The sequence below is a fragment of the Podarcis bocagei genome (genome assembly GCF_964188305.1).
Source record: "Podarcis bocagei genome assembly, chromosome: 12".
NCBI classification, from domain to species: Eukaryota; Metazoa; Chordata; class Lepidosauria; order Squamata; family Lacertidae; genus Podarcis; species Podarcis bocagei.
Window position 1 is genome coordinate 16,008,500 of NC_138137.1, and position 27,676 is coordinate 16,036,175.

The 27,676-nt window shown below is 43.5% G+C and overlaps 2 protein-coding genes and 1 long non-coding RNA gene across 5 annotated transcripts in view; 2 read left to right on the forward strand and 1 right to left on the reverse strand.

Moving 5' to 3' along the window:
* The first annotated feature begins 1,952 nt into the window (after positions 1 to 1,952).
* Positions 1,953 to 27,443, forward strand: ABHD5 (abhydrolase domain containing 5, lysophosphatidic acid acyltransferase). The gene is made up of 7 exons (XM_081164813.1): positions 1,953 to 2,116; positions 15,699 to 15,784; positions 17,846 to 18,218; positions 21,823 to 21,977; positions 22,818 to 22,929; positions 24,176 to 24,362; positions 26,107 to 27,443. The coding sequence occupies exons 1-7, from the start codon at positions 1,983 to 1,985 to the stop codon at positions 26,194 to 26,196; spliced, it is 1,137 nt and encodes a 378-aa protein (XP_081020939.1). The 5' UTR covers positions 1,953 to 1,982; the 3' UTR covers positions 26,197 to 27,443.
* Positions 3,150 to 27,676, reverse strand: part of LOC308570208 (uncharacterized protein) — a 147,297-nt gene continuing 122,770 nt past the window's right edge. For all 3 annotated transcript variants that reach the window (XR_014000971.1, XM_081165040.1, XM_081165041.1), the window contains 2 exons: positions 4,226 to 4,342; positions 3,150 to 3,744 (listed from right to left, as the gene is read on the reverse strand). Coding sequence is in view for 2 of the 3 variants with exons in the window: in XM_081165040.1 (XP_081021166.1) it covers positions 3,725 to 3,744; positions 4,226 to 4,342 (137 nt within the window). In the remaining variant the exon portion in view is untranslated. The remainder of the gene's footprint in view (positions 3,745 to 4,225; positions 4,343 to 27,676) is intronic.
* Positions 6,648 to 8,885, forward strand: LOC308570337. The gene is made up of 2 exons (XR_014001139.1): positions 6,648 to 6,765; positions 8,449 to 8,885. It is a non-coding gene; the product is annotated as an uncharacterized lncRNA (long non-coding RNA).

Genomic DNA, 27,676 nt, shown 5'->3' on the forward strand with positions numbered 1-27,676 from the left:
TCCTTTAAAACAAGCTGGCAGCCCCATCAAGCAGGAAAATAGTGTGGCCGGATTAAGATCACCAAATGAACTTTCTCAGTCAGTAGAGCAGGAGACTCTTAATTTCAAGGCAGAGCTTTCCACATAGGCGCCGACTCCATGGGGCTTGAGGGGGCCCGAGCCCCCTCAAAAATTCGTTTGGGGGGGCTCTGCCCCCCCAATAATCGCCGGCGCCCCTCCAGCAGAGCGCCATCGCCGCCCCTCCCCCAGCCCAAAATGCACAGGGTCGGGCTGCATGCCTCCTGCCCTCCCTCCCGAGCAAAAGCTCCACCCAATTTCCTTCGGAGCTGATTAATATGCGCAGCACGCTCTCCCCTATTCGCTCACGAGGAGGCGGCGCCACTTTATTTGCATATTCATGAGCTTATTTATTATTCATGAGCTTTCCCGGCCCCCCCCCCCAATATTTTTTATAAGTCCGCGTCCCTGGCTTTCCAAGCTGTGTGTCGTGACACATCAGTGTCAGCTGCAGTGTGTACATATGTCACGCGATGTGCCCTCCCGGGCAGAACTGCTTAACCTCCGGTTTGCTAGTAAAACTGAATGACTGCGTTGCGAAATGATGCCGATCTAAAAAGTGTGTCACCAACGTGAAAAAGTTTGGAAAGGTCTGCCTTAGGGGTCAAGGGTTGGAGCTAAATGTTGGGCAAAAAGGTTCGTGCATTGCAGGGGGTTGGACTAGATGGTAAAGGTAAAAAGATGACCCTTCCAACTCCACAATTCTATTTTTTTCTCCCCACAAAACAAAAACAGGGCATCTCAACCTCTGCCCAGTTGTTTAGTAGCGCAGTGCCCACAAAGGAGACAGCAACCCCAGCGGTGAAAGCGCAATCCTGAGTAAGTTGCGTGGAAGTCAGTCCCACGGTCAGCTTCCACACTGGGAGCACAGAGAACAAATGCCTGAAGCAGAGCCAGATTTAGGTTTGATGAGGCCCTAAGCTACTGGAGGTAATGGGGCCCTTTATATGTCCAGCTGTCCTTTGTCAACAACAAATTGTCACTGTTTTTTGTGTTGAATATACAGTCATACCTCGGGTTGAAGTTGCTTCAGGTTGAGCATTTTCGGGTTGTGCTCCATGGCGACCCAGAAGTAACGGAACGCGTTACTTCCGGGTTTCGCCGCTCACGCATGTGCAGACGGTAAAATCACGTCACACGCATGCGCAGAAGCGGTGAATCGTGACCCGCGCACGCACAGACACGGATTGCGTTTGCTTCAGGATGTGAACGGGGCTCCAGAACAGATCCCGTTCATATCCAGAGGTACCACTGTATGTTATGCGGTAATTTATGGACCTAATAGATATCTAAAGCCATTTGCACATAACAAAATATGTATTTTATCAAAGTAATTGTTGAACTGAAACACAATTAAGAAGTCTATTAATAGTGAAATAATTAACTTAAAATGATTCTTTATTCATAACAATTATTTTGTTTGTTTTTTATCTAATATTTTGCAAATGTACATACAGATTTTTTCCCCTTGGGGGCCCCCAAGAGCGTGGGGCCCTAAGCTATAACTTGTTTAGCTTATACGTAAATCCTGACCCCCGAAAAACAAATTCAGAGCAAACTCCAAACTTTACATAGCGGGGCAAAGGCAGCCCTCGGCTGCCGGAGCGACCGCGAGCGGCAGCGCAACACCGGCTCCAGGACGGGTGGCGCTTGCCAAGGGCCGCCTTTCCACGCCCCCCATCCCCGCGGAGACCCCCACCAGGTTGTGTAACCGGGAGCAAGCGACCCCCTTCCGCAACCGGGAAAGGCAACAGCTGCGAGCTACCCGCCCAGAGAGAGAGAGTGCGCAGGCGCGAAGGGAGCGTCCTCCCCACTCCACCCCGCTCCACCCGGCCGTTCCGGCCGCCGCACTCTCTATGGCCGGGCGGAGCGGAGGGAGGGGCCGACGCGCTGACGCGACGACGGCCCGTCGGGCGGGTCCCGTGATGGCCGCCGCCGCCGCGGCCGTCGTTCTGTCAGTCGGCGCGCTCCCGGCTGCTGCTGCCCCAGGACCGGCTCCCGGACGCCACCTCCGCGCCGCTATGGCCGACGACGAGAGCCCGGAGTCGGTCGGCGAAGGGTGAGTGTGGGGAAGGGGCGGGGGGGGGGAGGCCAGTTCGGCGAAACAGGCGGGCGGAGGATACACACGCAAACGCTCACACACACACACACGGCTACACGCATGTAGACGCGCCTCCGTTTTGTGCTGCGGGGCACCTGTGTGAGGCAGGTGCAAGTGCAGAGGAGGACGCCTTACGTAACCGCCCCCCCGCGCGCTCTTGTTAGCCCATGTAAACACGCGGAAGTGTCCCCTCCATCGCATCCTTCAGGACCCAACTTGGGTAGCCCTATATTTCATTGCTGGGAATAATGGGCTGATTTAAAGGTCCTTTTTTAAAAAAAAGAAAAGGGGGGGGGGAAAGGGTGTGTGTGTGAAGGTAGTGTTATTTTATTGCTGGGAATAATGGGCTGATTTAAAGGTCCTTTTTAAAAAAGAAAAATAAAAGGGGGGAAAAGGGGTGGGTGGGTGAGGTAGTGTTATTTTATTGCTGGGAATAAGGGGCTGATTTAAAGGTGCCCCCCTCTTCTTTTATTAAAACAGGGGTGTTGAAACCCAGCCATCTTCCCCTGTGGTTCCCTCTCCAAAACATTGATTTGGGGATGGAGCCATGGGGAGAAGTTTGATGCTGCCACATAGGCAGGCAGGCAGGCCAGCAAGATCTGTGCTGTCTCTCAAGCAGCTGGGCGGTTTTCCCATAAAGGCTTCTCTAGAAATGTGAGTTCCTTACATCGTAGGCATAACAAGTGTTTCTGGTGCCTTTGCGCTCCAATAATAATAATAAAAATAAATTTATTATCTATAATAATAATAATAATAATTTTTATGCCCTGCCCATCTGGCTGGGTTTCCCTAGCCACTCTGGGTGGCACCCAAAAGAATATGAAAAACACAATAAAACTTCAAATATTAAAAACTTCCCTAAACAGGGCTGCCTTCAGACGTCTCCTAGTGAGGCCTTGGCGTTTGGGGGACCAGTTTGCTAAACCAAGGAATCAAAGCAAGGAGTACCGTGTACTCAGATGTGTGTGTATATTATTCTAACTGTATTGATACACAATGATAGATGCTGGCATATCCATATACTGTGCTGTCTCTAAAGCAGGTTTTTTGCTGTTTTCCCATATGGCTTCTCCAGAAATCATTCAAATGCACTTGACAACCTAAAAAATGCCTCATTTTTGCACAGGATTCCATATGCTCAAACCCCCACCTTCCGCTGACTTTATCTTTTGAACTTTGTCTGCACCCACTTTTTATAATTTTTGTATATGTATTATCCATTTTGTACTTCCTTGTACAGTACCTGGATCTTCAGCCTGTCTCCTCAAAAAACACCTTTGATAGACATACTGCTTCTGCCTTCTCAGTCACTGATGTATATTTAGTAGCATCTTACCTAGATATGTTGTTCTCTAGTTTCACATATTTCTCCATCTTCTACATCAATTGTGTCTATTAGCTCCCTCCTTGTCCTTCCACCAGCAGGTGAAGAAGACCTTATTTCAACAGGCTTTTGGGAACTTTTAATGAAAACACAGGCGCCATGCTGTTTTCATTGTAATTATCTATATGTTTTTATAGATCTTTAATATTTATTCTAATTAATTGCCTTTTAGTTTTATGTTTTTAGCATTTTATTTTATTTCCTGTCAGGGAAAAAGGCAGAGAATAATAATAATAATAATAATAATAATAATAATAATAATAATAATACTTAGACTGACTGGTAACAGCTCTCCTGCATCTCTTCAGGTCATCTTCTATCAGATACTTTTATGTAGACATGGCAGGGGGTGTATTTAGAACTTTCTGTGTGAAAAGCATGTGCTTTACCACTGAGCTATAATCCCCACTTTCCCATTCCTTCCATCTTTTCAAAATACAAACCCAACTCAATAAATACTCAGTATTATGCTTTCTCAAATTCTCCTTGCCCCTCTAAGCTTCCTGCTGTGTACCCTCAATTATTCTTATGTATATATTGCAAAATAGTTTAGTCTTTACATTTATTTCCTCTGCTACTTAGCTTATCCCAAGTATAGATTACAATAGTTTATTTGTTCTCCAAGAACTTGTACTGTTGGCCTTTGTATAATTAGATCACAATGCACATTATGTGTTAAGTACCTGCTGTCCTGGTTATTTCAGGTCCTTGAGTTTGTCTGTTCTCCATGATGTATATGTTCTGTTCTGCCACAAAACAATTCCCACAAATCATAGTTGTCTCCCAAGTGCACACTTGACCTACACAAACCAAAAATAACAAATTAATGCTTAGTTTTGATATAGCGTTTGAGGGGATTCAAGCTGTTTCGTGTGCATTGTTTCTGTAATTTGTACAATCCTCCTTCAAGGCAGGTAAGATTTATGTGCTTATTGCAAAAAGGGACATGGACTTTCTTGTAAGTTCATAGCTGGTTTGAGATTTGAACTAGTGGATAGAAGTTTTTCTTCTTCTCATAGAACTGTAGAGCTGGAAGGGATCCTGACGGTCATTTAGTCCAACTCCCTGCAATACAGGAATCTCAACACATGGTTCCCCATCCAATTTGAAGCCATACCAGACCCTGCTTAGCTTTGCAAATGTTCAGTAGTTTCTGTGAAGTGGTAGAGACCTGTTCAAGTCATAACAAGCTGAATCTAGGAAGACTTTGGATAGATATAAAGAAGCACTTCACACAGCTCGTATCTAAATTATGAAATTCATTACCAAAATATGTAGTAATGACTATCAGTATGGAAGCTTAAAAAGGGATCAGGTGAATTCATGGAGGATTAAGCTGCCAATGGCTATTAACCATTATATCTATATGATGCCAATATATATGTGATATGCCCCTGGATATCCGTTGCTGGAAAGCCCAAGTGGGGAGGACGCTGTTGTGCTCCTCTTATTATTATTTTTTATATATAGTCTCTTTGCCACAGTGCCGCACCAGTTGAAAAACCTAGTTTGAACTACCTTGCCCTGTTGGACATGCCCAATAAGACAGTCACGTCTCTTGTTCTGGGAAATGAAATCAGTGAGATACCTGTGTGATATTTGATGTCATATGACTGATTTGCATGGTATTAATTTCTATTGCTGCACTTAGTCACATTCTACAGGGTGAGCCAGTCATGTAACCTCTGCCCCCCATTATGTGTTTCTTCAGCAGTTTCGTTATGCCCAGCATTGTGGTAGATCAAGAATAATGCATGTCAAAATTGCATGTAGAATCACAGTGCTATGAGGATTTTAAACTGTACATGCTCCTCTCAATGGCTCTTTTGGTAAGGGTCTAACAGAAATCTTTAATTTGGCTGCTTCTGCTTTGGAGAAAAAAGCGTTAATGGATGAATTGTTACTCATAGTCAGTTGCCTGTTTCCTGCTAAAGACCACTCCCTCCTGGCTGCTTTTTACCCCTAAAAGCAGGCATAGGCAAACTCGGCACTCCAGGTGTTTTGGGACTACAGTTCTCATCATCCCTGACCATTGGGAGTTGTAGTCCAAAAACATCTGGAGGGCTGAGTTTGCCTATGCCTGCCTAACAGTGATGCTTACTATAATCAACATCTCTGCAGGCAAAGAGCAGCCAGAATGGGAGGAGTGATTTTCAGCAGAAAGCAGGCATGGGCTCGCGATCCAAATTTGGAACAAGTTCCAGATTGGAGCCTTGCAGCTGCAATTTCACCATTAATGGCACAACACATGTGGCCTGACATTAGGGCTGGGCAATATATCATCCAAAACATGTTTCAAGACCATATTGTAATATTGGTTTCACAATTTTAGATCTGGCATTATATCACTTATCTTAATTGTGCTGTGCAACAATCACAATGTGGGGAAACCGTGAAGCCAACCAGTGCCTCTGCATAGCCCCACCCTTATTTCAGATATTGTGATATATCAGTATATTGAGATGTTGAAAACCAGGTATCCCCCAGCCCTGCCTGACATACACTTGACCTTTTTTTGGAGGGGCACAGAGCAAATCAGGGGCTCATTTGTGAGTTCGTTGTGATGAATAGATCATTCCCTGGTGGAGTTTAGGCTGGGTATTGCACCCTACTAGGGTTCCATCTATATTGGAGCAGTCTGGAGTATTGTGGCCTGAGGATGTGGACAAGCTGCTTGAAGTGCTGCCAAGGACTGATTATTGCTTCACTGGAGGAGGGAGAAGTTCCATCTGCCTTGAAGGAAGCAGTGGCGTACCCACTCCTCAAGAAGACCTCCCTGTGCCCCTTTGGGGCAAGGTGCTTGAGAGAGTGGCAGGCTCCAGCTTCCAGCATTCTTGGAAGAAATTGATTACCGTATTTTTCGCTCTATAAGACGCACCAGACCACAAGACACACCTAGTTTTTGGAGGAGGAAAACAAGAAAAAAATTATTCTGAATCTCAGAAGCCAGAACAGCAAGAGGGATCGCTGCGCAGCGAAAGCAGCAGTCCCTCTTGCTGTTCTGGCTTCTGTGATAGCTGCACAGCCTGCATTCACTCCGTAAGACGCACACACATTTCCCCTTACTTTTTAGGAGGGAAAAAGTGAGTCTTATAGAGCAAAAAATATGGTACTTGGGTAACCAAATACTTGGGTTCATGTTGCTCTGGCTTCAGGCCTAGCCATAACACTGATAAAGCCTTCTTTGCCCTAGTTGACTCCATCAGCTGGGAGAGATACGGTGGTAGGTGTGACCCTGGTTGTTTTGCTTGAACTTTCAGCAGCTTTTTATACTGTTGACCACAGAATCCTTCTGGAGCATCTCGGGGGAGCGGGCACAGTACTTCAGCGATTCTGTTCCTATCTCCAGGACAGCTTCCAGAAAGTGATTATGGAAGGCCACTGTTCCGCACCATGGAAACTGTGGTGTGTTGTTTGTCAGGGTGTTGTCATGTTCCCCATACTGGGCGCTGTCCTCAGTAGTTTCGGTGTGATCAATATGTAGATGACACCCAGGTCTGTTTTTCTGTTCCATCTGAATCAGGGCATTTAGTATACCCTTGACAATAGGAAGCAAATGTAGATCATGGACTAGTATGAGGATTTGAGATATGAGACTGAAAAGCTCATTAAAAGGAGGGCTGCAGATTCCACACAGTGCTATATAGCTTCAGTTGTAGCCTTCATCCCTCTGCAAGTAAAAAAAATACCTTGGGGGATTATTTTATTTTATTGTTTGCCACTCTAGCAAACAATGTGTGGCAGTTCATGTAAGCAGCCTGAATGTACTAGTGCAGCTTGTTGGTCTCCTGTCGTGCTTTTCAGAAGGCAGGCAGCTAGCCATTGGTTTGAATACAACCAAGACCTGAGACAATAAGGAACTTGCATAAAATTGATGTCACATGGAAGGACCTTAGCTCAGTGGTATAGCAATTGCTTCACATAGAGAAGGTTAGCCATTTTTGCTGCTGCATCACACTGTTGACTCATGTTAAGCTTGTGGTCTACTAAGACCCCTAGATCCTTTTCACATGTACTACTGGCAAGACAGGTTTCCCCCCATTGTATATTTGTGCAGTTGGTTCTTCCTGCCTAAGTGTAGACCCTGTTGAAATTCATTTTGTTAGTTTTGGTGCAGCTTTCAAATCCGTTAAGGTCATCCTGAATCCCAATTCTGTCTTCTGCGGCATTAGCTACCCCTCCCAGTTTGGGGTCATTTGCAAATTGGATGAGCATCCCCTCAGATCCTTCAGGCAGGTCATTTATAAAGACGTTGAACAGCAACAGACCCACCCAGAACAGAACTCAGCGGTACACCACTTGTCCTTTTTTCCAGGATGTTGAGGAACCATTTGAAAGCACTCTTTGAGTTCAGCCAGTCAACCAGCTACAAATCCACCTAACAGTTAACCTCATCCAGCCCATATTTTGCCAGCTTTTCTGCAAACAGATCACAGGGGACTTTTGTCAGAAGCCTTACTGAAATCAAGATACACTACGTCCGCAGCAGATTATTAGAATTGGTCCTAATATCATGGAGGCTGAGGAAACAAGAGAAACCCTTAAATGGCCTATCTTATTTACAATCTCATGTTGGTGTTTGGCAAGTCAAGGGCCAATGTAATTCTCCAGTTGTGTGCTTAGAAAACTCCGGGTGGACGAATTCTCTTCTATAATAATTTTTCCCCCCTTTGATTGCTTGAGTGCCATCTTTTCTCAATACAAAGTTCAAGAGGCAATAATTATACAAGGAAAGAGCTGTTTTTACCTCTGACCTAATGTAGCAACGTTCTGCAATTATCTGCCAAGGGCTCTTGGAACAGCTGGCGTACAGAACACTTCCTAGAAATATTGTGCAGTAGCTCCCTCCCCTCCCTTGGTATTCCTCTCCAGGGTAGGAACTATAACCCACTACTTTGTTTTAAAGATAAGCTCGCAGAAGCGGATTAAATGTACCCACCGTGAGGAACGAAGCCCCATCTGAGATATCTTTGGAATGAACTACCTGTCAGGAGCAGCTCGATAAACAATGGTTGCGGCGAACATGGTGTTTTTAATCTGCAGCAGTATATGTGACTCTGATAGTTTAACTGCTCATAGTGCAAGTGACTCAGATTATCCCGAGTCACTTCAAAGTAATCTTAATCCAGCACCAGGAGCTGTCTCCACCCTCTGTACCATGGTACCGTTTTCCTTTCTATGGACCTGTTGTTGCTGTTGGGTCTTGAGATCCATTTCCTCTTGCAAACTCTCCTGCTAGCATGCAATGAGGGATTTAATTGGATGCCCACTCTTTGGCTGTGTTCCCCAGCCAAAGGAAAATGATGTATACTTATTAATGTGAATAAACTCGTTCCTCAGTAATATTTATTGCATGGATTAATTGTGTTCCACTGTGTTCCATTTGGATCTTCTGAGCAGTTACTCAGATCTGATATAAAATTGGAGCTTCAAAACCTGTCTTCAGTTTTTGGTAGCTTCCTAAATAATTTTAGCAACTTTGCCCATTGCCTCAGCTCTACACACACACACACACACACACACACACACACTTTTAGTGTGCTCTACTGTTCTATTTATTTAGTTTTATTTTAAAATTGCATTCTTACACCTGACTCTACAATATGAGGGATGTGGTTTTGAGCTGACATTACTTGCAACGTGGCTCTTGAATTACTAGGTTATGCCTCAGGTTATTTTTTGCACAGTGTCATTGTGTGACGATGTAAGGGTGCTATGTGGTGGTTACTGGTTTTCCTGGAGTGTGCTCATATATACCATCACAGGATGTGGTAGTAGCATGATGCCAAATTTATTATCCTTCTGTGAAAAGCCTTATGGACTGGTTCATAACACTGAATGCCCAGGAGGCATTTGGCTATATCACTGTGCTTTTTTAATTATGAAACCTGACTTTCCATATATTATGTCCCTTACTCCTCTCATGTCTTCATGGGCAGGAGATGACTTCTGTTCTGCCCCACCCACCTTTCTCCTTTATATAAGCCAGAAAGCAAACTGAATGGAAATGCTCTTTAAAATAATGTATTCAAAAGGTTTCGTGTTTCTCCATGTCAGTCAGCTGTAAAATTCTGTCATCGAAGTAGAATTTGAAATGTGCTGCCTCCACAGTGCCGCATTTTATACCAGTGCCAGTTTCAACTTCGTTCCTGTGCAAACACTAAAGACCACTGCGGCCAGATCTTCAATTCGCTGTCTCTCGAAGTCGCTATCTCCATTCACAGTAATGCTTAGCTAGCAAAGCATGCTGGATTCTGTCACTTCCTTTCTGCGACAAGACAATCATTGAGCCCTGTGTGGAAATCTGGGAATAGGAGCGGTGGTTGTTTAAGGTTGCAAAATGAAGTGTTGTGGTTTAAACTGGATTAAGTTTGTAGAAAATGTTTTCCTCATGCAAATAAACCAGGCTTGTATGAAGGTCAGGATACTGGCATGGTTTCAATAGTAGAACGTGCTGACATTCCTTAACTACTTTTATTTTGTATTTCATTTCTCACATATGTTTGTAGTGTGCCACCCAGCAACTAAATTATTGAAGTGAAACAGCATTCTGGGGGGGATGCTGCAGGGTCTTCTCGCTATAGGAAAACAGGTTAGTTACTTGAAGTTGCAGTGGGGGTTTACTATTCTCAAGAAGACAAAAAAGAAAGAATTCCTTAGTAAGTATTTGACACTTGGACTACTGCAATGCGATCTACGTGGGGCTACCTTTGAAGGTGACCCGGAAACTGCAATTAATCCAGAATGTGGCAGCTAGACTTGTGACTGGGAGCGGCCGCCGGGACCACATAACACCTGTCCTGAGAGATCTGCATTGGCTCCAAGTACGTTTCCGAGCACAATTCAAAGTGTTGGTGCTGACCTTTAAAGCCCTAAACGGCCTCGGTCCTGTATACCTGAAGGAGCGTCTCCACCCCCATCGTTCTGCCTGGACACTGAGGTCCAGCGCTGAGGGCCTTCTGGCGGTTCCCTCATTGCGAGAAGTGAGGTTACAGGGAACCAGACAGAGGGCCTTCTAGGTAGTGGCGCCTGCCCTGTGGAGCGCCCTCCCTTCAGATGTGAAGGAAATAAGTAGCTATTTTATCTTTAAAAGACATCTGAAGGCAGCCCTGTTTAGGAAGTTTTTAATGCTTGATGCTGTATTGTTTTTAACACTTGATTGGAAGCCGCCCAGAGTGGCTGGGGAAACTCAGCCAGATGGGTGGGGTATAAATAATAAATTACTATTATTACTTCCTTCTCTGTAATAAAGAACATCTTTCTTAAAAATATGAGTGTACTTTCTCCAGATGGGTTGCATAAAACTCCATACTCTGCTCATTTTCAGGAGAGAATTGTTCTTATTAATGGGAGGAGTGACAAGTCTGCATCCGCTTGCTGAATCCCAGGCATACTGTTCTAATTGTAGTGCTGATGAATCTGTGGGGTAGTTTGTTGGAGGATCCTAATTTAGGGCGGGGAGGATTAAAAATGGATTAGTGAAATTTATGGAGGATGAAGCTGTCAGTGACTACTGGTCATGATGGCAATATTTCTTCCATTGTTGGCAGCAGAGTGCTTCTGAATACCAGCTTCTGGGGATCTTGAGTGGGAGGGCTACAACACAGTGTTTGAAAATAGCCAGGCGCATTAAGAAATCAAATTAGACAGGCACATGAACTATATCTAAAGTTCAAGTGCAGCTACCTCCAAGGTTTGTTCCTGTGCTTTCAAAAAACTGGATGCTTTTTAAAAACTATAGTTTAGTTTACTTTGTAGAATCATATTCTATTTTAGATACGTAGCCCTACTTCAAAACAAAGTAGCTCAAGGCAAAACAATATTAATAAAGACTTGGATTTAGAACGTCATGCATAGTACTCTGTGCATGCACAGAGCAGTTTTCAGTTCTCTTCTCTGGAAACAGCCCCTGCATCCCCCAGAAGCCTCTCCTGAAGGTCGGGGAACTCTCCAGAGTCACAGCCTATGAAACATAAGGGGCTGCCTGCGGATCTGGAAAATTATCAAGTGTCTTGCCTGCCCATCTAGATCTCCTGGTTTCCATCCGTCCTCTGTTATAGATACGCTACAATATGACAGCATGAGTAGTCTGTGAAATAATTTGTAGTACTAAAATTTTGACCCCATTGGCATTTTGATGATGGTTGAAGGGCTAACTGATACTATGCACAGGAAAAGGGTGGTTTGTAACATCCAGGTACAAAAAAGAATTGAGTGACTTGCATGTACATTTTGAGGGCAGGAAGTACGCATTTATGACTGTGAGCAATGGACTTTGATTTCTCTGTTCCAGCACAGTTGATTCATTGTACCACCTCTACTCAGGCAATATCTGCAAAGTTTATGTGTCACTTGCCTATATTACAGACAATCTTAAGGGTATTAGTACACATGTTTACAAATGTGAGATGATAGGTTTGAGGGTTTGCTGTTGACATGTTTAATAGAGCATGTGGTCACTCACTTAATACACACACACACACACACACACACACACACACACACACACACAAACACACACCTTGCTAGATCAGATCACCATCTAGGTTAGTATCCCTGTAGCTGTCAGCAACCAAGAGTTGCTACGAAACCCCCAAGCCAGTTTATGAAGGCAGTGATCCTTATCCTTTGCCCTCAACAACCAGTATTCAGTGATGTGCTGGCTTTGAACCCAGACGTTGCATTGAGCGGCTATGACTAATAGTATACCCCCCTCCTCCATGAATTTGTCTTAATCCCCTTTAAACACCATCACCAGTAGCAGTCTGGTTACACCTTGCCCCACGACTTCTAATGACCATCCTCAGTGGCTTCCTATAGATCAAGAGTTTCCCAAACTTGGGTCTCCAGTTCTTTTTGGACTATGATCCCCATTATCCCTGAACACTGGTCCTGGTAGCTAGGGGTGGTGTGAGTTGTAGTCCCAAAACAGCAGGAGTCCCAAGTTTGGGAAACCCTGATGGAGATATTGGTGGCAGGATAGTGCCCTACAGCACACCAAAAGTGCCCCCTTTTCCGGCCACTTCTGGTTTACTGCGGTGCACACATGTGCAGTCACGCATCAATCGGCTGCACGTCAATTGGGCTTTGCCTGTACTTTAAAATTGCAAACCACCTTGGGTACCTTGGCACAGAAAGGCAGTCAATTAATGCAATACATTAATAACGCAGGTGTTTGCAATCTCTTTGTGGATTGCAGGCCTGGGGAAAAATTGTCTGATGCTTCCATGCATGCAAGATATTCTGAAACGTATGTTTGTACATCTTTAAAAAATCAGATCTTAAAATTTTAGAGACTTGGCTATTTTGCTTACGCGCATTTAACTTGTGTGCATTCTGTTTTACATGCTTGGCAAAAACAAACAAAAACCTTTTTAAGAGGGCAGGAGTCTGGGGAAAAAGAATTTGGCAGTCCTGCCCATCATTGAACCCAGTGTGTTTTTACTAGATGTGGTTTTGGCTGTACGCACTTATCCCTGGAACGTAAACCCCGTGTAAGTTTAAAGGTAAAGGGACCCCTGACCATTAGGTCCAGTCGTGACCGACTCTGGGGTTGTGGCACTCATCTCGCTTTTTGGCCGAGGGAGCCGGCGTACAGCTTCAGGGTCATGTGGCCAGCATGACTAAGGTGCTTCTGGTGAACCAGAGCAGCTCACAGAAACGCCGTTTACCTTCCCGCCGGAGCGGTACCTATTTATCTACTTGCACTTTGACGTGCTTTTGAACCGCTAGGTTGGCACAAGCAGGGACCGAGCAACGGGAGCTCACCCCATTGTGGGGATTCGAACTGCCGACCTTCTGATCGGCAAGTCCTAGGCTCTGTGGTTTAACCCACAGTGCCACCCACGTCCAACCATGTACCGTATTTTTCGCTCTATAAGACGCACCAGACCACAAGACGCACCTAGTTTTTGGAGGAGGAAAACAAGAAAAAAAATCTTCTGAATCTCAGAAGCCAGAACAGCAAGAGGGATCGCTGCGCAGTGAAAGCAGCAATCCCTCTTGCTGTTCTGGCTTCTGTGATAGCTGCGCAGCCTGCATTCGCTCCATAAGACGCACACACATTTCCCCTTACTTTTCAGGAGGGAAAAAGTGAGTCTTATAGAGCAAAAAATACGGTAAGTTTAGAATTGCCTATACTCCGTTTCAGATACGCTTTAAAGAACAAACACGCACAAAAAATGGCCAGATTCCAGGTGGCTGTATGTGGTGCTCTTTGCACAAACTTTTCTGACCCCTTTCCTGCTGCACCTTTCTGTGCACCCATGCCCCTGCAGAAAACCCCCCAAACAAACCCAGTCCCTTCCGGGCAAGGTGTGATGCAGCCAGTGGGCAAGGGGGATTGACGATGCACATTATTGGTGCATGAGGCTTTCCATAGATACATTTTGCTTTTTAGAGCTCTAGCCTCCGTTACCTAGAATGAACTTTTGTCAAACTTATTTCCCTTTGCGTGCGCACGTTTAAATGAAGGCAGCGGGAGGAAGGATTGAGAAATAAGTTGTTTGTGTAAAAGTTGCATTAAGGTCAAGGCCTTTGGTGGCAGAAGGGGTTTTTGTTTTATTTTTTCAAAGGTCCCAGAGCACGGTCTGAAGGTATGTGATAGATAACAGCAGGCTTGCTGCTGTTAAGTGGGTCTGATTTTGGTCAGTGCCTGTCTGGACATGAGACTGCCTGGCCAGTCTGCGTACCCTGCCTTGAGTCTCGTGACGAGAGGGAGGCTAGATATAAATGTAAAAATTATTGTCATTTATGTTACGCGTGGTGGTTTTTTTTAAAAAAAGCATATGTATGTATGCATATGTATGGAGACAATAGGTGCACTTAACAAGCATATTGTATAAAATTTGGTGTGTGGTGTGTGTATAGGTACACACACACACACATAGCTGGTCAGTTGTATAACTAATGGCTATGGACTTTCCTCGGACGTGACCTGTTTTATATCCTGTGCCATAAAACTTTTGTGTAAGGTCATGATTCAAGCTAATAATGCACAGACACAAATAAATGAGATAAAGTGTTTCTTCCTACCCTGTGCTATAATTAACTACCAAGACGGCAGTTGTTTTCCTGCTTTGCTCCACTGACCTGACCACTCCTTTTCATGCCCTTACTCCTAACCACCATCCCACAGCAGACCTGTTTTACCCCAGATGTAGGCACCATGCAAGAGGTGCTTTTTGGATTCCCCTAATGAGGCTAAATTTAATTATCACTGATTTGTGAGGTACCAGATGTTACTAAATGTTATGATCTGCGGTACTTGCGATTTGTGCGACTAGAACTGGCTTTGACTGCCACCGGCTTTTGGCGGCAAGGTGTATAAGCAGTGTTTGAAATTAGCCAGGCGCATTTTGCGCCTGGCTGATGGCTACTTGCGACCAAATGAATATGCCTGGGCGCCAGGATAGCTCCTGACATCTCCACCATCTGGAGGTGCATGCCTGGGACCTGGACTGCTTTCACACACTAATACCTCGTCCTGTAGAATTTGATCAGTTATATTTTATCTGCATAATCAGAATGAATTCAAGGAAGCAAAATGCTTCTTATGCGCAGCCTGAGCAGGAGCGGTGAATGTTATAGCTAATTGTTGTAGCTTTTCTTTACCTACCCCACCCCACTGCCCTGCTCACAGTTGTTCTTCTGTTTTGAATAGTAAGAATAGGCCAATGTGTGTGTGTGTGTGTGTGTGTGTGTGTGTGTGTGTGTACATATGGGGGGGGCTGTCCCTGGATCAAGTGACTTTTCTTCTTTAAGTTCTCGGAGTTCTTAACGTAGCTGAATATTGTCAACTGAACTAGCCAGATGTTTAACTAAGCATCAATCACAGTCAGTGCATTATTTGAAAAATAAGGCTTTAGGGCCGTCTTGCCCCAAAATGGCAACTAGCCATTCTGTTTTGGTGACTGTAGTGTTGGCTTAAGGAGCCATTTGTCACCTAGCTTATATATCTGAGTTTCTAACACTGTGTGTAAGATATTTTAGATATTGCTGAGTGTATTGGTGATGACCGCCAAATACAAGTCCAAATGAGTTTCCATTTCTCTCCTTCAGTGATTAGCCAAGAACTCTTAATCCCTTGCACACGGCCTACTTACAGTTAGTAGCATATGAGTGTTTAATACAGTCGTTTCACTCTCATTACTCTAGGTCAGGATGGCTGTCCAGTTGGCTGCCTGCTTGGTGTCCTACATCACTGGTACATCTTAAGGATGCTGAAGAGAAAATATTGAAATGTAAGCACTTTGTGGTAAGAAACCTCAGGAATTACTACACGTGAGCACCGTGGAAAGAAGGTGGGGTTTTCATCAGGCCTTGTTCAAAGCACAGTTGTCGATATCTTCTGCTAGGGATTGAGGGTTTTGTGAAATTTTCATTAGGCTGATTTTCTCCCCTCCCCGTAAAAGAAGAATGAGTGGGACCAAAGTTGTGCTAGTTACACATCCAGACAGGCAGTTCTTGTGAGATCTGCTCCAGATAAATGCCATCGGTGAATAAAATTTTGAGGATGTAGGGCGGACTGCAATATGAGTTCCGTCTTTGAACTTTCCCCCCTTATTTTTCCTTTTGGTGTGATTGGTCCTGAGATACTGTTGCACTTTTTGACCATTGCCCTACCTTCTTTTTTCTTTACCTTTCCCTAAAATTAATTCATTTGTGCAATCTCTTATTTGAGCACAAAAAAGGACTTAACAAAAGATAAGCAAGTATAGTACTATACAAATCCAACATGATATTATTATTATTATTATTATTTGTTGAATTTATATACCGCCCTATACCTGGGGGTATCAGGGCTGTTCACAGAATAAAAATATAAAACCACAAAAAATACATAATAAAAATAAAAACAGCAACCCAATAGCCCCCACCCCCCAAAAAACATGTTTTAAAAGGGTATAGGTTATCAATCAGATCAACCAAAGGCCTGGTTATAAAGGAACGTTTTTGCCTGGCGCCTAAAGGTGTGTAATGAAGGAGCCAGGCGAACTTCCCTGGGGAGGGCATTCCACAGAAGGGGAGCCACTGCAGAGAAGGCCTGTTCTTGTGTTGCAACTAGACCTCTCAATGAGGCACACGAAGAAGGGCCTCAGAAGATAATAATAATAATAATAATTTTTTATTTATACCCCGCCCTCCCCAGCCAAGGCCGGGCTCAGAGCGGCTTACAAGCAATAATAAAAACAAGATGAGTGATTACAACTTAAAAACAAAAATAAAATACAACATTAAAATAATGGAACATTAAAATATTAAAATGGAGCCTCATTGCAGGAGAAGGAAAAGAAAAAAGAAAAAGGGGGCGGAGGGAATCAAATTGGCTCCAATCCAAAGGCCAGGCGGAACAACTCTGTCTTACAGGCCCTGCGGAAAGAGATCAGATCCTGCAGGGCCCTGGTCTCATGAGACAGAGCGTTCCACCAAGTTGGGGCCAGTGCTGAAAAGGCCCTGGCTCTGGTTGAAGCCAATCTAACTTCCTTAGGGCCTGGGACCACTAGGGTGTTGTTATTTATGGACCTTGAGGCTCTCCGTGGGGCGTACCAGGCGAGGCGGTCCCGTAGGTACGAGGGTCCTAGGCCGTGAAGGGCTTTAAAGGTCAAAAGCAGCACCTTAAATCTGACCCTGTACTCCACCGGGAGCCAGTGCAGCTTGAAAAGCACTGGATGAATATGCTCCCATGGCAGAGACCCTGTGAGGAGCCTCGCTGCAGCATTCTGTACCCGCTGGAGTTTCTGGGACAGCTTCAAGGGCAGCCCCGCGTAGAGCGAGTTACAGTAGTCAAGCCTGGAGATGACTGTTGCATGGATCACTGTGGCCAGGTCGGGGCGGGAAAGGTAAGGGACCAACTGCTTGGTTGATGATGATCTCAGGGTTCAGGTTACGTTCATATCGAAAGAGGAGGCTCTTGAGGTACCACACCTTTGTTTATCAGCAATTTTAAAAAATGACTCTGTAACCCTGATATCCTTCCAGATCTATCTGTGTTTAGTTCTTTAGCATTTGAGAATGTAGAGCATAAGGGATGGATGTTTGGCTTATACAGATTCTTGCCTTTATGAGGTCTTGTAAGTTGTGCAAAGGCTACACAGTCCTCAAAAGGAGGAGAAATGTGAGCCTCATAACGTAACTCTGCCACCTTTATGGCTGGCACTAATCCCTGCCATTCTGATTTTGTTATAAATGCTATGATGAAAGTGGGAGTATCTGCCTGTGGACATGCTGTAATAAACGCCCTTATTTTTATAGGGCTGTTTAGGTATCGTTGTTTAATAAGATTTGCACTTCTCTTTCTTCAGGTATCACAAGTACATACAGTAAACAGTATGTCTTCATATCCAATGGAAACAAAATATGGACGCTAACGTTCTCCCACAGCCTCTCTCAGAAAACCCCCCTTGTCCTCCTCCATGGGTTCGGAGGAGGTGTTGGACTTTGGGCACTGAACTTTGAAGACCTTTGTGAAAACAGGACTGTGTATGCATTTGATCTCTTGGGATTTGGACGCAGCAGTAGACCGCAGTTTGACACAGACGCAGAAGTAGCAGAAAACCAGTTTGTAGAATCTATTGAAGAATGGAGGCGGAAAATGGGATTGGACAGAATGATTTTACTGGGGCACAACCTAGGAGGATTCCTGGCAGCTGCTTACTCACTGAAGTACCCATCAAGGTATCTGAAAATAATAGACGAGCGGAAGTTCTTCCGGCATTTCATTTGAAATTCAGTTATAGGTTTGACAGCATAACATTGTCATACCTGTATGAGGCAGTCTGGTTAGAAAACATTCTCTAATGAGGTTGAGATAGAGCATTGTTGAAAAACTAGTTTCATAACTTTAAACTTAAAATGCAAATTGTATTTAACTTGCATCATATGTTTTCCTCTGATTGCACTTGCATGCAATGTAGGGTGTTTTCTACTCCCAAATTTCTCAGCGTACCTTCGATTTTGTGTCCAGGGTGTAGCCGCAGAGTACTTGTAAGTTGTGGTGTAGCCAGACTACCCACTGTTTTTACACAACCACATGTCACGTTACCAGCATGCAATCACACTGGCCAGAATTTTTTTTAAAAAATCTTTTAGGTGAAAGCATGTTTTAGTTACATATCAGAATAACAAGTGCAGGACAATAGTAACTATAGCATACTCATTTCTGAGTTAGCTGCTTGGATTATGAGCTGGGCTTGAGCACAACTACAGAACAGAACCTAAAGGAGGGTTTTTGATTTGGTTTGGTTTGGTTTATTCTGTGTTTTTATGTTGCAAACCACCCTGTGATCGTCAGACGAAGGGTGGTATCCAGATAATAATAATAATAATAATAATAATAATAATAATAATAATAATAATAATAGCAGGGCTGGCTAGCTGGTAGTCCTTCAGATGTTGTTGGACTTCAGCTCCCATCAGCCCCAGCCAGCATGACCAATGGTCAGGGGTGATGGGAATCAAGAGTCTCAACAGCCTCTGGGTGGCCACAGATTAGCACTAAAGGAACTGGGGGTGGAGTGGGGAGATGGGTTGTGATGGCAAAGTCAAGAAGCTATGGGTTAACCTAAAGCTGCAGTGTCTGAACAGAACTGAAACCCTGTCCAAGGCTGCCAAGTACCTAGAACTGGTCACATGCGAGTTAGCAAAACAATTCCATCTTTCTTTGTAAATCCCTATTCTTGAATGACTTTCATAGTATTGTTGCTTATTTATTTGCATGTGTTTCCTAGCAGGATGGTCTCAGTGATAGGAGCCAATTCCGAGGGGCTCAAGTCCCTTTAGTCCCCCAAATAAAATATTTGAGGGGGCCAGCCCCCCCCCCAAAGTTGATGGGCATTGCCATTCAGATGGTGTGCATGTTCCGTGTTTTGTGGTCAGTTATGCAGGGCTTACCTTGGCTTACCTCCATTATTTTATTCAAGTTGACACCCCTGGGACTCTCAGTAGAATTTTTTGGGGTGCTGTAAAATCCACATAACATATCTGGTGGTAACATGAATGTCTGCTCATGCTTTTACGTAGGTCATATCTCGTTTTCCTTGGAGGCATCTGCTTTCATTTCTAGCCAGTGGCTGTGGCAAATGGTCAATTGGTTCTCGTCATAGGCCCATATAGTTCAGTATTGCCTGCACTGACTGGTAACAGTTTCTCCAGGGTTTCTAAATGGAGTCTTTCCCAGGCCGACCTGGAGATAATCGGCACTGAACTTGGGATTTTTGTTTGCAAAGCATGTGCTCTTTTACAGAGCTACAGAAGCAATTGCTGGATTAAGCCACTACATTATAATGTGTAACTTATTGGAGCTGAATAAGTAGGCAGTTTTTGGAAATTAAAATAGAACGTGATCATTTGCTTTGGTTATCTCTGGAATGCCATATATTCTAAGGAAATTGATGTGTTTAACTGGGCAGATACCACTATCTCTCAAGAACTAGAATGCTGACGAACCCAAAGGATTGGAGTATAAAGGACAAATATTTGCAAAATGAGTTGAGCTTTACATTTAAAGGAAGTAAATACCATTCCTTATGCTGCAGGACAAGTATGTTTAAGAGAAGTTTTCTATGTAAAGAAGGAAGGCTGACCTTTTCCTTAAATGCCACAGAATGCAAATCTTAAACAGGCAATTCCCAATGAAACTATCTGGAAACTAGTTGGGATATATTTCTGGCAGGCTTTTAAGAAATGAAATACAGATGCATGAAGTATGATTTGATAGTTGTGCATCCGTGATGAAAATGTGATGTTCAAGCTTATCAGCTTTGAGTACCTTCCATACCAGGTGGCTGTAATAGTATTCAGGAAAAAGAGTTTCTTACCAGTAATGGTATAGTGGTGGAATCAAACATGCCAAGAATAGTTACAGGTGATCCACAATTTCTTTTAAAAAATTGTGTACTTCTATTTGCAAACCAATTTGCAGCCCAATCCTAGCCTTTTTTCTTGGATGTAAACTCTACAAATTTAATGCAAAATTACTAAGCTGTCTAGATGATTGTTGTTGCTCATCTTTATATTTTTTTTAAAAGAAAAAGCTGGAAAGGCAGGCAGGCAAGAATGCTTTAGTGGACGATCATGCAAATGCTTGTTGCTTTTCTAATTCTGTACAAGTGTGGCAGAGGAAGAGAACACTAATGGGACATAAAAGACTAACACATCACTATGAAGATGGTGACTTTCCTTGCACAAATATCAGTTTTGTATCATGTGATAAAAACAGCTAGTTGGTGATGCACCCCTTTTCACTCTGAAGAAAAATTGAGCCTTGCTTGTCCCTTAGTGAATACATATCTTAGTTCTTCATGCAGTTTATCACCTTTAGCCAATTCCAGATCATATATGGCTGGACAGTTACAAATGTTATTCTAGAGTATGCAGGTGGTAAGAGAGTGTTTATATGGAGATCTGTTTAGTCCTTAGCTGTATTGAGATCTTCTAATGACATATACCTAGTGATTGGCTAGTGTATCTCAAGAATACAGTGGTGCCTCGCAAGACGAAAAGAATCCGTTCTGTGATTCTCTTCGTCTAGCGGTTTTTTCGTCTTGCTAAGCAGGCCCATTGAAGGATTAGTGGATTAGCGCTATTAGCGGCTTTTAGCGGCTTATCTGCTGATCGGATCAGCTGATAAGCGGCTTAGCGGCTTAGAAAAAGGGGGGGGAGGAAAAAAACCAGCAGGAACTCACAAGACATTGTCGTCTTGCGAAGCAAGCCCATAGGAGATTCGTTTTGCGAAGCACCTCCAAAACGGAAAACTCTTTCGTCTAGCGAGTTTTCCGTCTTGCGAGGCATTCGTCTTGCAGGGCACCACTGTATTCTGATGTGACATTTTAGTAGTCCAGCAAGGCTGCCATCTTACACACATTTACTTCCAGGAGAATCCCTTGCACATATATGGTTATGTGTCATATAGAATCATAGCTAGCTATCTCTAACCACAAGTTAAAGCACAGATTTGCACAGACTGTAGGAAATACTCTGGGTTGCATAATACTACCAGCGGCTGCGCAGTAAATGTCCTTTAAATTTTGACCGCCCATAATCTCTTGTTTCTTGAAATTGGAGCATTTATTCTATAGGGAGAGTAATACTTAAAAGGAGTTGAGGCAGTAGCAGGTGGCAGGAGTCTTTTCTGTGTTAAGAGCAGGAGGAACCTAAAATTATTTCATCTGAAAGCTAAGGTGGGGTAGAAATACACTTGGTGATGCTGGCTGTAAAATACCACGTGCACTATAATATGTGTGTTCCTATTGACAAAACGTCCTAACTTTTATACCTGCAGAGCAAAACATCTCATATTAGTGGAGCCGTGGGGTTTCCCAGAGAGGCCTTGCAGTGCCGAACACGAGAGGCCCATTCCAATCTGGATCAAAGCACTTGGAGCAGTTTTAACCCCTTTTAATCCACTGGCTGGTCTCAGAATAGCAGGACCCTTTGGTGAGTGCTTGCTAGCGGTTTGTGCTGGTGCCATTGCCTCCTTAACAAAGGGATTACCATCTGCCATCAGTTCTGAAAATGTAATAGCTTGGACTTTAGGGCGGCTTTCAGTCCCCATCTGCCACACACCAGCAGTCTAGTGTGGTAGGCAGTGCAGTGTTTTTAGGACACATGATCCCAATGGGCTCCCCCACTCACCATCCAAGCAGTCACATTCTGCACTAGCTGCAGTTTTTGGGCAGTCTCCAAGGGCAGCCCCACATTAACAGTGCATTGCAGCAGTCCAGATGGCAGGTCAGAGAATGGACAGCCAAAGCCTGGCTGTCCCACTCCCAAGAACAGCCGTAGCTGAGCATAAGCACTCCTTCCCGAATCGCTTCTGCTTTGCAGCTTCCTCACATGCTGTAACGATGTATTTGTTCTGTTATATGAGGAGGAGACTGCCATCTGCAGTGATGCTCAGTGTGCGCAGATACTACCATTCTGCCTAATTGCTCTGGCCTGTGCTTCTCTCATCAGAGTAAAGCGGAGGTGGGGATCAGAATCAGCCATGTTTAATTCTCCTTGAGATGACAAAACTGTTGCGAGCTGCATTCTCGTTGCTGTTGAAGGCTGCGGGTAATCGGGGACGGGGGCACATACTGGAGGCCGGCAGCCCACCATTTGTCTTCTAGCTGCTGGGGTGGGGGGCAGGGACAGATCACTCCGGATAAAGAGAGAGATGGAGATCTTCATTCTTGACGATCCACAGCTGCGAAGCACCATTGCTGATCATTTTTAAAGCACCAGCCTGCATCCACCTGCCAGGTTCTAATTCTTTTTCACCTTGATTCATGACAGGATTGAGCCTTGTACAGCGCATTAGGCCCGACTTCAAGAGAAAGTACTCGTCCATGTTTGATGACGACACGGTCACTGAATATATCTACCACTGCAATGTGCAGTCACCAAGGTAAGCATATGTTAGCAAGTCCTAGATGCTCACAGCAGTAGCAGCACATGGGGCGGCGCAAGTGACGTAGCGTAGGTTGCCAGCTAGAATAACCTTGACCGTGATATCCTTGCCCAGCCAAGATGCATAAGAGGCATTCTTACGGGCTTCCCTACACATGCAAAACTCTCTTGCCCTAGCAGGCAGGCAAAGTCTACTTCCTGGAAAGGTTAGAATTTCCTGTTTAAAGATGGCAGGGAATGTTAAGTGGGACTGAAGTACAACTTTTTCTTCTACATTGCTTAATATAATAAATGGGGTATTTTGTTTTGATTTTTAGTAAACTGAAATAAATTGCCTATTCGCCATTAATTAATCCAGCTGATGGGCTACAAAATCCACTTTAATCATCTGGGGGCTGCTCAGCTCAGCAAACTTTTGGGATGAGAGGTCTTGGGGTTGCTTTGCCAGCCCTCTGGCGCCATTTTGATTGAACATTTGCCATACTCTCCATGGTTTTACGATTTTAGCACTCCATCCCAAGGAAGCTGCTTCTTATCCATGGAAATAAAAAAAATCCTTCCAGTAGCACCTTAGAGACCAACTAAATTTTTTATTGGTATGAGCTTTCATGTGCATGCACACTTCTTCAGATACACATGTTTCGACCATGGCAGACCAACACGGCTACCTACCTGTAACTTATCCATGGAGAGAGAGAGAGAGCTGGTGGTACTACCACCTAAGCATCAATATGTCTTTCTTTTTGCTGCCCTATACTTGCAAGGCTCCTGCATTATTGCTGTACTTATTTAAAGCATTAAAGAGCAGTAGTCTCGTAATCTGGTGAACCGGGTTCGCTTCCCCGCTCCTCCACATGCAGCTGCTGGGTGACCTTGGGCCAGTCACACTTCTTTGAAGTCTCTCAGCCCCACTCACCTCACAGAGTGTTTGTTGTGGGGGAGGAAGGGAAAGGAGAATGTTAGCCGCTTTGAGACTCCTTCGGGTAGTGATAAAGTGGGATATCAAATCCAAACTCTTCTTCTTCTAACTTCCGGAAATGTGTTTTTGTATGGATGTTTGTGCTAATGGGAAGCTTCAAACCTTGATGTGTTTTCTCACTTTAAATATACTTCACGTAGGACAAAACTCAGAGAAGGCTTTTTTAAAAAAACAAGAACTGCGGTGTTAGGGAGTAGCAGATTGATATAGGCCAGGTACTTTGTGCCAGAAAATTCAGCTTTGTTTTTCATTGATATCTTTTAAGTGGTGAAACGGCTTTCAAAAACATGACGGTTCCCTATGGATGGGCGAAAAGACCGATGCTGCAGCGGATTGCCCACATGCACCAAGACATTCCTATCACTGTGATTTATGGAGCACGATCGTGCATAGATGGCAATTCGGGGACAACCATCCAGTCTCTGCGACCAAATTCATATGTGAAAACGATAGTAAGTGGGACATTCTAGACGCTGTGTTTGCTGCTAAGAATTTGCCTGCTCCTCTTGTCTTTCAGTGACAGCTTTAGGATTGTAAGATCGCAGCGTAAAATTAAAACCCAAAATGAAAAGTGAAATTTCCCTTTACAACGCTTTGCGAGCACTACTGTAAGACTTCCCTACCTTTCATGCATAAATGCAAAATGTAATATGTGTCCATGTAGATTGATTCAGAACTTTGTTTTCTTTGCTGCAGAGAATCTGTGGTTACAGTAATGCTGGTAAATTCCCCTTGCTGAACAGATAAGGGTAAAGAGGATTTCTGCCCTTGACCTGTTCCCTTTAACACTTGCAAATTTTTCAGGTTTGGGAAGAGCCACTTCTGCAAGTTAGGCTACTACACTTACATAGATGCACCTTGCAACGGCCAGTGGCAAACATCAAAAATGTGAATTTCAGCAAAATGCTGCTTCAAGAATATTATTCTATCCAGCTTCAGCATGATTGCCATAGGAAAAAATCCAATAAATCTAAAACTAATTTCTCCTCTTCCCCCTCCCAATCTATTTTTTGCATAGTATGTGTAAGAAACACCCCTGAAGAGTAACACAACTTTTGCATTTCCTTTTTAAAAGTGATTTTTGCCTTCGTCAAATTACTCTTACAGCCTCAGTTGCTGTTTGGGGCAAACTAGTTTAAGGACTCGTGATTGTGGGGGATGGAGGCGGGGAGATCATAAACAAGAATACCATCATCTTGTTTCTAAAATTTATTTCAATGAAGTTTATTTAAAAGTGTCTCCTATGTACTGAGTTTTGCACATAAATAGAGAGAACAGAGACTTTGCCTGCAGCACCACAATCTAAAGAAAAAGGCGAGTCAGAGAGAAAAGAGGAAATTGGGGTGGAAGGAAGCAATTAAGCATTTTGCGTTTTAGTATTCCTGTCACAAATTCCTCCTACATCCTGTTTGGTTTTGTCAACTTTATCAGCTAGAGACAGAACTCAAGTTGAAATTAAAATTATGTGTGTGCGCAGGGACTTGGTTCTTTATCATTACGCTGGTGCAAATTTTCAGCAGTGTGCTGGTATCCCAAACTGGAAAAGGGGCATGATAGTGGCTTGCTTACCTTGGAACCTTAAAAAGTTATGGCTCTACAGAGCCACCTGTGTCAAAGCGAGCATGAACTGGATAATAGTTGGATGTTTTACAGTGGGGCTGCAAGTAAAGGCAGAAACCCTTGACCTGAGTTTCTGCTCATGCTGTTGCAAAAGTGTGGATTTGGGGAGAGGATATATTTTCGTAGGCGATAGCCAACGAAGCCGTTCTAAGAGTAAAGTCACTGATAGACGTAAGTAGCTTAAATCAATTTACTTCAGTGGTCTGTTCTGAGTACAGTCGTACCTCAGAAGTCGAACGGAATCCGTTCCGGAAGGCCGTTCGACTTCCAAAACGTTTAGAAACCAAAGTGCAGCTTCTTATTGGCTGCAGGAAGTTCCTGCAGCCAATCGGAAGCTGCAGAAGCCGCATTGGATGTTTGGGTTCCAAAGAACATTCACATACCGGAACACTCACTTCTGGGTTTGTGGCTTTTGGGAGCCGAAACGTCTTGAGCTCCGGGGTGTTCGGGATCCAAGGTACGACTGTATGACTTAGTTGACATCACCTAAAATTTAACCACTTCATTGGCTATGAAAAGCTCTTTTTCTTGCAAGGACCTTAAACTGATTCCCCTTCCCCTTCTCCTCTTCCATAGGCTATCCTTGGAGCTGGTCATTATGTGTATGCTGATCAACCTGAAGACTTCAACCAGAAAATAAAAGAGATCTGCAATTCTGTGGACTGACGGCATTCTCTTCTTTGCAAAAGCCAGACACAATTGCAATTAAAAGCAATACTTTGCAGCATATTATAAAAGATAAGGAATACAGAGGTTTAGCAAGCAAACACAGATTTTACTTGCACCACACCTTTCAAAACGTTTGCACAATTTAAACCATGCAGTGCCTTTTGCTGGGATGGGGAGAGAAAACTTTGTAAATTTTAGTTGGATGCTGTTCTTTATATATTTAGATAAGGTGTTTGTCTCTCTATATACATATGTTAAACACATTTTAAAACTGGATTTTAATTTTTTTTTTAAGAATGTAGAGCTTTTAAAATGGTGTTCTATACATACAGCAAGCGTTTCAACATTCTTAATAATAATATACGTAGCAAAATTGCAGTTTGGCTACTTCAGCATTCAGAACCCATACGTTGTAGCTTCTCAGTTTTTCATTGCGATAGGAAGGGTTTGCATAGGATATCTTCACATTTTATTGTACCTTATGAAGTGGACTTTGCCAAAATAATTAACAACGATGAACACCCAGGAAAAGAACAAATGTAGGAAAAGTTAGGGAAAGAGTCAAGTAGTTATATTGGAACCTTTGTTCGCTGCAGTAACTGTTGTTCTTGGGTCTTTGGTTTCCTAGGGGAGCGGCATTTTGTGGGATGCTAATATTGCTAATGCTTATGCTTTTAAAGAGACAATGTAGAATCCAGTGGATCTGAAGACTAATTGCCTTCACACAACCTGTTCATTTGGTGATAGGATTATTGCAAGATCTACTTCGGAACTGATTCTCATGTTTGTACAAGTTGGGATAGAATTCCATGTTTAATTAGTCCTTGGATAAAGTGGTCTCAAAGTGTGAATATGCTTTTTCTTATAAACTATTGGAATTTTGAGCCAGTCTGACTGGAAAATGCCTAACAGTCAAAACCCAGGTATCCTGTAAGAAGAAGGCGTTTTAGATTAAATAAGACAGATGAATCAAGAAACCTAATCTTACCTCAAAATGTTTTTATTAAAATACTTGATTTTATGCAGTGTTTTTAATAAGAGCTTATTTAGGCTCTGGTTCTTTACAGAACTGTATGTTTTTAGGTACTTGGTTAATAATAAGATAAGCTGGGGTTTTTTGGTCAACTTTACAGCAATGGAATGCTTGTAAACCAAACTGTCTGCACAATAACTTATTGGTTAGCTTTTGAATAACTACTGAATCTTCAATCTTTCTTACATAAAGTTTTTGAACCAGTCTGAAATGATGCTTGAAAATCGGTTATTTTGCTATCCCTTAAAGATATAATCTTGGGTTGTATTAGAGTAATGGACCGTGTTCCCTGGCCAAGAGATAACATACCGTATTTTTCGGTCTATAAGATGCACTTTTTCCCTCCTAAAAAGTAAGGGGAGATGTGTGTGCATCTTATGGAGCGAATGCAGGCTGTACAGCTATCCCCGAAGACAGAACAGCAAGAGGGATTGCTGCTTTCAC